Raw genomic sequence first — 10199 nt, forward strand, 5'->3', positions numbered from 1 at the left:
GCAGGCAGGGGGGTCTGTAGCTGAGATACTGCAGTTTCAGGGAGAATTAGGAGGTCCAAAGTCAAGCGAGAAGAAAAGGTCAGGATCAGAGGACATTTTTGTCAGCAGTTCTCACTTGTCAGATATAAATACGGGTTCGTGCCAGTTCATTCTGCTGTCCTTTCCCTAATTCCAGGGCTGAATCCTGAGGTTTCTTTTGCTCTGTTTACTTAATTGTCTGTATATCTCATGTATTCTGCCCAGGGTTGGGCCTTGCTGGTGAGACTTTCGAAGTTCACAGCCTTGTTATTCTCCAGTTTGCCTTAGCTGATACCGACTCCAAATTCCAAAACCCAAAGCTGATCACTGTTCCCCCTGGTTGCAATTTTAGGAGGCACCATTCGTCTTGATTCAACTATTGTGGGTAACACATTACTGGAAAATGCTAAGTGGGTGAACTTTACCTTGCCGTTCAGTTCCTCGTGGGATCATAAATCAGGGGCCCAGGGGCTGGGGATTTAGCTCAGTGGCAAAAGTGCCTGCCTGGCAAGCGCAAGGTCGTGAGTTTGGTTCCCGGTACCGGAGAAAAGCCAAAAAAATAAAAAAATAAAAATAAAAAATAAATCAGGGGCCCAGACTTTAATGAATTCTCTTTGACCTGTTTTTACCAAAGTGCTGAAAATGCAAACAGCTGCTCTGCTAATGGAAGCAATGCTTGAATTTTCAGAATGGACTCCATGGCAGGAGATTTGACTACGAGGATGAGAACGCAGTGGGAGGAGACGGAATTCAGCAGATGTACCCCCTTTACAGTCAGATGTGCTGTGAAGACCCAAGCACCGGCAAACATCAAAGCAACAACCCGGAGAAAGTCTACATCAACCCGCGAGAACATTATGTGTGATGTTTATCATTTTCCAGTGGGTATTCTAGCAAATGTTTATTCTTAGATTGGGGAGAGAAAACTGAGTCCAATAGTTATTTTATTCTCGCTCATATACTAGTCCCAATCTAAGTGTATTAAAAGTCTTGATGAATGGCGTGCAGCTAATAGCAGATTTCTTTCCTGCATTAGGAGTTTCTTAACCACCAGCTGTGTTTGTGAACCTGACTCTCGCTTTGTGTGTTTCTGTGACGCTGATGTTTAACTACTAACATTTGGCCTACAATGGAATGTTCATTTGAAAGTACAGCATCTGCCTGTGATGATTGCAGTGATTCTTCTGAAAGAGAGGCCCCAGCTGGTAGTGTTAACCTCCATGGGTCTCAGGCAGCCAGCCTGTTCCTCTGTAATTCAGACGGGGAGAAAAATGAGTTCAGAATCCATTTCACTGGTTGTTTAGCCAGAATTTAGATTTGCCTAACATTCAGAATACAATTACAATACCTGTGTACAAGCAGAGGCCCCAGGAAAGAAACAAAACTTGCTTTTTTAGCCAAAACAATAGAAAGAATTTTAAAGTGTTAAAACGTCGGTTGCTTTTAAACGCTCCTGTTGTTGTATAAGGTTCTGAGGGATCTGCAGTTCCTCCTGTTACCTGCTGACTTGTAACTAGCTGTGTGTAATGCAGGTCATCTCTCGCTCTGCAATTGTTCCCGCAGCCCTGTTGTTTACCTCCAGATTCGCCTGTGTCCTCCTGACTTCAGTAAGCCCCACTAAAAGCTGTCTAGCCCATAGCCCTGTCCCTCTCCTCTCTAGTGCAAGCTCAGTTTTCACTTCTGAAATTTCTTCCAAACGAATCTCAGTCTACACAAGCTTTAGCTACCATTCTACTTTCTTCAGACCGCTTATCTTCCTTGTTTTATCTACCTCAGAAAAGACCACTGGAAAATCACCATGAAATGACTCCTGCTCTTAAAAGCCACGTGGAGAATTTGAAAACATTTTTTAAAAGGCTATTTCAATATGCAGTGTATGCTAAACCCACATGTCTTATATCCTTCCTTCTCTACGTGGTCAGCAAGCGCGAAGAGATGCTAAAAAGCAAGGAAGATAGCGACTTACCTATCAGGGTATCCTACAACGCTTTGATGTCTGCAGATGTCTGCCTTGAGAGTTCTCATCTCCCTTTGTCAACTTTCGTCACTGAAATTGACAGGAGTAATTACAGTGGGGTGGGCAGAGACAGAAGGATCCCAGGTACAACTGCAAATGTCCATCACTCTCCCTCGCATCTTAAAGAAAGTGTAATTTTACTGTGCATTCTGGAAGATGAGCTGTATCACAGATTTTTTTTAAAAGCTTACAAGCTTCTCACATACTTAAAAACATGGCATGCACACTGAAATGATTGGAATAGGACATGTTTCCAAGCTAAAGCGCAAGGGGAAAGGAGAATATTAACGTAGATTTCTAATGAGATGCCAAAGATACTGTCTGATTCATGTTATGCTGACTAACTTTGTTTTCTTTTTCTACTTGTCATACAAACTCCACATGTTGTTCTACAATAGTGATACACCCTCCCCTATCACTTGGGTGACAAACAATTCTGGGAAAAGGGTTGTTTAAATTCCATCGCGATGCTTTGGCTAGGTAATTAGCAATTTCAAGGGCAATAGCTGCAGAGCATCAAAGAGTAAATTCTAATGACCCTCGTTGCTGAATCCCTGCACTACCTCAGAGTGAGAGTTTACTGCCCTTTGTAGAAAAGACGACAGTCAAGTCTATTACTTAGAATACCATCACTGAGTTAGTGTCACTAAAGGTATAGGAATTTTGAGATATTTCTCCACCAGTAAAATGGACTACGGTGAGAGCTCTTCATCACAGCGAAGTGTTTCAGAAATACTGGCTATGATGGAGAGGATATGCATCACCTCTAGAAAGCTTTAAAAGTGGCCTACATTCTGGAAATGGTTTTGAGAATACTACTGGGAAGCAAGTTTTTGAGTTAGCATAACAAAAGCACACTATGGACACAGGAAGACTAGAGATGTCTTCCTTTGCAGCAGAGAAAGGGATTTGTAAGCACTAAATTTCAGGCGCCCTCTGTCCTGCCTCTGCATGGTCCTATGAGGAGTCCACTGTCCACCCTTAACATTCTTGGTACAGTTATAGAAAAACAATTTTAGGATGCAGACACCTCTCATGCAGCAAGCTGCTTTAACATCCTCTGTGCCTGCCAGCTATGATATTTCTTGGACAAACTGGCAGACTTTGAGGCGATTGGCCCTTGTATGGGTCACATAACTATAATAGCTTGTCCCAGTGCCTCCCATCTGTCTCTCTAAAAGCCTCGCTAAATAAAGAGGAGCTTTAAAAGGATTTGATCCGCCAACCCCTCAACCAAAGAAATACCATCCAAAATTAGCCAGTGGATCTCTAAATGTGGAGTCTAGACTACTTGGCGATGCTGTTTAAATTTGGAAGTTAGACTCTTACAGGTCAGTGAATTAGGCTGAGGTATATGATCACAGCTGATATGAGATACTCTTTCCATAACTGGTTTACTAAAACACACAAACAGAAATAAACCCCGCAGCACGTGCTGCTTTCGGATGTGCTCGTGGATTCCAAGGGAAAGGGAAACGCGCTCTCCTTCTTAAGCACAGCCCGCATTGCCTGTTCCTTGGAAGCGCATCCCCAGGACTGCGCACCACCCTAACGCCAAGTGTCTGCACCACCCAGAATTGACCTGACATACTGGGTCAGGAATCGTAAATGGCAGTGATGCAATATCTCTTCTGTGAGGGGTCTCCCTTTGCCTGGCCTTCTTACATGTTCCACATTTAAAGAAGTCTGTGTTCTTTGGGAGCACATACTATGAAATTCTTACCTGTGCTAGGCTTCTCTGTAACATACAAACAGTAGTGATGAAAAAATATGCTGTAAATTCAGTGAATTGGTGCCCTCCTTATTTTCTGTGGCCTTACCCACAGGAAAAGGACAGTCTCTTCACCCTTCTGTTGGAAATGGTTTTCCAAGTCCCCTTCCACAGTAGTGTAAAAATCACACTTTGGTTTGTGATTGTTCAGCCTCTCCCCACCCCGTGCTGGGTCCCTGACACTGTTCTTCATGCGTAATAGCACCTGCCTTTGTGCTTCCGAGTCCCTGGGGTGCAGAGGATAGACCATTATCCCAGCCATCAAAAGAGCAGGTTCGGCTCCTGGCTTTTCCACTTCCTAGCCATAGAATCTTAGGCAATTCACTTATCAGTTGTCCTCATCCACAAAGCAGAGATTATAATACCTTCCCTGCCAGCCTTTCAGAACTGTGGTGAGAATTAAACAGGGTGATAATAGATGGGAAATGGTAAGTTCCCTTCAAGCTGACATTCTTACTGCTGTCTGTCAAACCTAAACTTCCAGTGCCCTTGCCAGCGTCTAGAGTGCTATGATGTTCTGGCGGAGGACCAGGCAGCCACGTAGAAGAACCAGGCGGCAGCATGGAAATTTCAATTTGACTTAATCTGAGTACAGCTGAGTGCAGGTGGCAGATACTCCTTTTACTGTAATGAGCATTTGTCAGATGGCAGGCTTCGCATCTGAATCTCAGCCTTTTCACTTTGAAAATGTATGTTTCTATGACCAGCGGTTGGTCTCATTTTCAAATTACTACTAGTGACAGCTCACGTTGTTGAGGGTGTAGTATGCACAGGATGCTAGGAAAAGCTCCCTACACATATCATCTCACTGAGTAGGACCACACTCCTGTTTTGTCCGATTTGCAGGATCTCCTCATAACATGCAAGGATAATTGGTACTTCTTTCAAATCTGCTTTTGAGATTAGGGAATAAAACTGTCTTGATTTCCTGTATTTTAAAGCAGAGACATAAAAGGGTATAAGGAGAAAAACCTAAGAAGTGTTAAAAATGAAAGCAAATGATGTGCTCGTTTTTCTTAGTGTTTGACCGCTAAATACTCAGAGTCACCTGCATTATATTAACCATAGTCACAAAAGTAACTAGCCAAATAATTAAAACCACTCTTTCTTACTTGCTTCAGTGTCAGTGGGAACAGACTTCTCTCTACCAGCCCCTCCTCAGCTTAGCTGTTTGATATAAAGTACTCAGTGCTCTGTTTGTCAGGGGTAGCAGCACTTGTAAAGTGGACAGCTGGAAAGAAAGTTGGCTTGAAAGAAAGCCAAGAGAGGCATAGGGGGTGTGACGTAGGAATGTCAGGGTCGCCACCTGTGGCTCCGCTCGGCTGCTCTTGTTCCTGCATTGCACCGGCAAGCCCTGCCTACATCACTGGGCCATTTGTAGACCTTATTGAAGACCCAAGAACTTGCATCCCTGTTAAACTAGAAACTAATTATAACTGAGCTGATCTTGTTACACTCATTAAAATATATGCAGTTTGGGCACTCACAACTATTAGGTTGTTTTAGTAGCCTTCTGTAGATAAGAATAGGTGAGGGTTTATGTCTTCTCTTACCCTCACCGGGTGACTTAGACCAAGCACTGAATCATGCATGTTTATAAGCAGTCAGGCATCAGAACAGTTATCTAACCTGTCCTGTAAGCTTGAAAACATCCCAACTCTGTCCTGTTCTTCTAGACAATGCAGCAACATTCTACCCAAGAGTTTTCTTAGCAGTGAGACCAATAATACTTCAGCAGATTTAGTCACACAACCAATTTACTAATTGACTTCTACACTAAATAAGTTAGGAATTTCAAGCCAACTGGGCTTGTTCATGCAAAGGCTAGGCCCTACCCGGTAGGGGCCAGTCCACTTATCTTTACATCACTAATTTGACACTGAAAATATTCACTTTTTAACAAAGTTTCTGGTGTTGCGCTGTCTCAGGGTAACAGCCTCTGAAGTGACTGGGGATTTTCGAAGGCTACACTCTTGGGTGTAGTCCTCATAGGGTACTTCTCATAACCAACCACCCCTCTGGTATGTATACAGATGGATGGACACAAGTCAAAATAAGTTAAAGAATTATACAACTATAACTTTTTTGATGATTTCTCAGATTTTCCCCACTCTTACATTTGCATGGGGTGGAACTATTCCCTGCTCTCATGTCAGCAACTTGCTGAATAGAATTTTACTGGCATTAATCCTCAGTGGCAACTTTTTCTTTCTGGGGTGTGCATGCATGTGTGTGTGTATGTGTGTGTGTGTAAGAGAGAATGAAAGAGAGAATCTTAAACTTTATCTTTCCAGTTTAAATTTCTAAACCATTCATGTATTACTGTATGTTACTTGTTGTATTAGTTATTCTACTCTACTAAGTTTCACCCTCATTGTAGGAATTTAAACTTCAGTAGACTAGAATGAAAGAACGTTTTTAAAAATTGAGAAGACACTAAACATCTTCCTGTCATAAATTATCACTTGGGACCATGGTGTAGAAATCATCTCTGAATCTCAGGGAGAAGGGAAACTATTAATGACAAATAAAAAACATTCTCTAGCCCATGGAAATAAATCTGTTCCATTGATCACAATCAGAATATCACAATCAGTTTGGAGGCTCAGCCTTTGGTCTCTATCAAATGACATACATCCCTACATCAAAAAGTACTGGTTACATTCTTGTCCTGCAGCTGAGAGGGTTAGAGTTACATACCTGAGTTTCAGAAGAACAGATGTTCTCAATATCAGCACCACGTAAACATATGGGAAAGCGACAGCTCCATGAATTAGCAATAGGCAGGGTGCTGTCCTCTAAGTCCTCCTGCTCTAAGTCTGTGCTATTCACAGTTGCTGCATGCACATGAGTTACAGAGAAGGCGTGCCCGTTGGATCCAAGGAGGTATACTAACATTTCAATAGACCAAATGCAGTTTTCTCAGATATTTCAGTCTTTTGCTTTATACAAGGGGGTGGGCAGTTGCGGTTTTTTCCCAGCTCTACTATTTAAACTTTCTATGATCAGGTCCCCTGTGGCCTACCAAGATCCTTGGTATCATGACCTATGCTGGTTGTATTTATTACCGTAGCATGGTGAAAGTCAATTAGAGGCAATCTTGAGGGGCAGCCTCCATGAGAATTCACAACATCAAGTTTGCTACACTGAGTAGAATTATGGCTGCTCCTATGACATACATGTCTGACAGCCACTAAGAAATGTTTTTTGTGTCTCCTCCAGAGGTTAATTTTTCTTAATAACTTATGGTGGATCTGTGAAGCCCTGAGTTGTACATGATTTTCCAAGTGAATAGGCACCTTTGTTTTGGTTTCTGATAGTGACAAGTTATTTTTTAATCTACTGTAGCGTATTGATCAGGCTACATTAAAGTCCTCTCTCCTATTATATTGATGGCTCAGGATTCATTACATATTAACTAGAGCCAGCAGCAGCTTGAGCTAAATGCCTACTCTTGTCCACACTGCACTTCATTTATGTGTTTGCTTTTTTCACATCATCTTGCAAGAATTTATTACAAATATTCTTTCCAGCTAAGCATTTCAATGCTCAGATGTTTGTCTTCTTCGGTTTCATTGTATACTTGAAATTCCAAGCCCTTTGTCAAAAAAAAGTTAAGTAGCTGGGATTGCTGCTAGATCCCTGGATTATTCCACTTGTCCACCCATAAAAGTCCCTGTTTATCCTCTACCTTCTGTTTCTATTTCCAAGCCAGTGTTTTAAGACATAACATCTGTTCCAGCCTGTTCACTCTTTATGTGGTCTTAACCTCTTGACGTCTTTACTTCTCAACTTTATTCCTGTAAGTTAGTGTTCTCTAAGTCATGGGGGTTTTAGTAGGGGTAGGGGATAGGATGTTTAAGGGTTATGTTCAAGAGAAATCCTTCTTTTAAAGTGATTTTATAAAAGCCCCTTGGCTTAAGAATGAGAAACTTTATACCTCTTTTTTCTATTCTTGTTTTGCTATTTTTACTTCTGAAAAGTGATCTCTGTCTAAAGAATATTCTGGTTTTAACTTTCTCCTTATCAACCCTTTTCACACTAAAATCTCTACCTTATCCATGTTCTGAACTTTCTGCTTATGGAACCAAAATTAATTCTCACGCAACAAATCCCAATACTATTACTCCTATCATTAAACAAATTAGCATCCTCTGCTGGAAGAAACATTCCTACAAGAAGCCAGAAGCTAATTGGGTCTCACTCTGGACCAGGTGAGATCTCCTCTTGTGTCCTGCTTCTCCTTGTGTAAACTGAGGCTCGTATGTCTATTTTACAGCACCTGGGTGCTGTGAGTCCGGATTTCTAAATGGTGAAAAGCATTTTGCAAATGTCCTGACCACATACATACACTGTAGATCATCTGGAGAGGCTTTGGGTAGGAATAGATCCTTGTGTAGCTCAATTCAGAATACTGATCCATTGTCTTCAGAGGAAATGTTTTACTAACTTTCTGTTCTTTTATCAGTGGAAATTAGTTTCTAGTCATTTGAACTATTTTATTTTGATGTATAAGAAATGAGCAATAGCATGTATTTTTGCTGGTCGGAAATTACCCAAGTTATATTTTTAAAATGATACAGCTGCAACTTTGCATAACAATGTACTTGGGTAAAGATTATTTTAGATGTTACAAAATACAGAAATACAAAGACTAGCTTTGAATTTGAGATTGTATTTTAAATAATAGATTTGTAATTTTTTTAGATAGTCTTTTATTTTTAAGTTACCATAAACTGTATTTTATTTTTGCAGTTTTGAACTATATAGTTCTTTACATGTTTGAAATAAAGTGTTTATCAACTAAGTTTTTTATTTATATTATCAATTAATCAATTATTAAAATATAAATTAAATATAAAAATAACCTAATTACATGACTGTAAAATTTAAGGTTGAAAGAACTTCTATGTCAACTATTTCTATACTTGAGTCCTTTATAAAACTTTTAGAAATACTAACAAGTACTTTTCAGCCACATAAAAATGCTTTTAAATCATGCTGTGTAACATCTCATTGTAGTAACATATGAATATCGTATAATACTTTTTAAGATGAAGCTACATTCTAGTTAAAGAAAGGTTCTTCATTCATGATTAATCTGCACGCATCAGAAATTCTCTTTCAGTTAGGAAATTATATTGGAACTAAATGGCCATTAAACATTCGTAATTACCAAAATGAAGCAATCACAGGAGGCGTCTGTGGTCGATCCCTGAACTTTATTTTGGCAACATTGTACTGGTCTGTGAAATCTCAAAGTCTAGAAACCACATTTTTTAAAATAACATTTTATTGAGATATCATAAAAATGTAACCCTTCAAGGTATTAAATTCAGGGTTTCCTTAGTATATTTGCAGATTTGTATACCCGTCACTGTGGCGGTCCAGCCGCGGCCGATCTAGGAGATTCCTGCAGGAGGGAACGACGCGGGCGAAGAGACAAACAGCAGACACCAGAGTCCTTCTGGTGGAACAGGGGAGCGAGGCTCCTCTGACACAGAGAAATGTTTTTTGCTTTGTTATATACTTTTACAATTACATATGAAACTCTTAGATACAATGAGGTTTCTGTTTTAGTTACAGATTCAGACATGGTTGACCGACGGGCCGCAACCCTAGCAGGAAATCAACTTTCCTAAAGCACATAAAAGGAAGCAAAAAGATCAATCACTCGGTGTTCTTGATTAGGTATAATTTTTCACAGGATTGTTCACTTGTCTGCTGGACAACGGGACCCACATTTACAATATGTCCATCTAGATCCAGTCCAGCACACACAGGGCACTCGCCTAATGTTTTCCCATGTACTGAGACCTGTGCAGTGCTCCCCTCCCGTTCTGGTGGGTGAACATTGCCACGTTGGAGGTAGGGGTGATGCAAATCTCTGTGGTAGCCTTTACTCCTTTTGCCCTAAAGGGGGGCCTTTCATTCTGGGCTCTGATTCTTTGACTACTGTCAGTTCTGATCCTTCAGGTCCTCAACCATCCTTTATCAATAGCACAGTGAATATCTGGAAAGCTATGATTAATAGAGAGTAGAGAGAGGCCACACACCCATTCTATGCGGTCCCTGCTTTGCAGATACCCGCTGCCAGTCCTGACTTTGTCAAGGAACTGGCACTGGAAGGTCTCTGGAACATCACAATAAATTCTAAAATATTTTCATCACTGTATTAGTCACTTTCCCATGACTGGGACAAAATACCAACATCTGCAACTTAGAGGAGGAGAGGTTTAATTAAGCTCATGTTTCAGAGGGCTCAGTCCATGGCTGCTTGGCTCCAAGGCAGAAATGGCATGGTAGAGGGACTGGCACTGGAAAGCTGCTCGAGCCGTGGAAGAAACAGAGAAAGGAGGATGCAGGGACAAGAATACAGTCTTCCAGGTTATG

General features: G+C 41.0%; 1 protein-coding gene across 1 annotated transcript in view; it reads left to right on the plus strand.

Moving 5' to 3' along the window:
* The window catches only part of Pvrl3 (poliovirus receptor-related 3), a 91969-nt gene extending 83164 nt beyond the window's left edge, over positions 1-8805 (plus strand). The window contains exon 9 of the mRNA XM_005386610.2: positions 707-8805. Within this exon, the coding sequence (XP_005386667.1) occupies positions 707-883 (177 nt within the window). The 3' untranslated portion in view covers positions 884-8805. The remainder of the gene's footprint in view (positions 1-706) is intronic.
* Positions 8806-10199: the final 1394 nt, after the last annotated feature.

This window comes from Chinchilla lanigera, unplaced genomic scaffold (genome assembly GCF_000276665.1).
Source record: "Chinchilla lanigera isolate Chin_1 unplaced genomic scaffold, ChiLan1.0 scaffold00026, whole genome shotgun sequence".
NCBI lineage: Eukaryota > Metazoa > Chordata > Mammalia > Rodentia > Chinchillidae > Chinchilla > Chinchilla lanigera.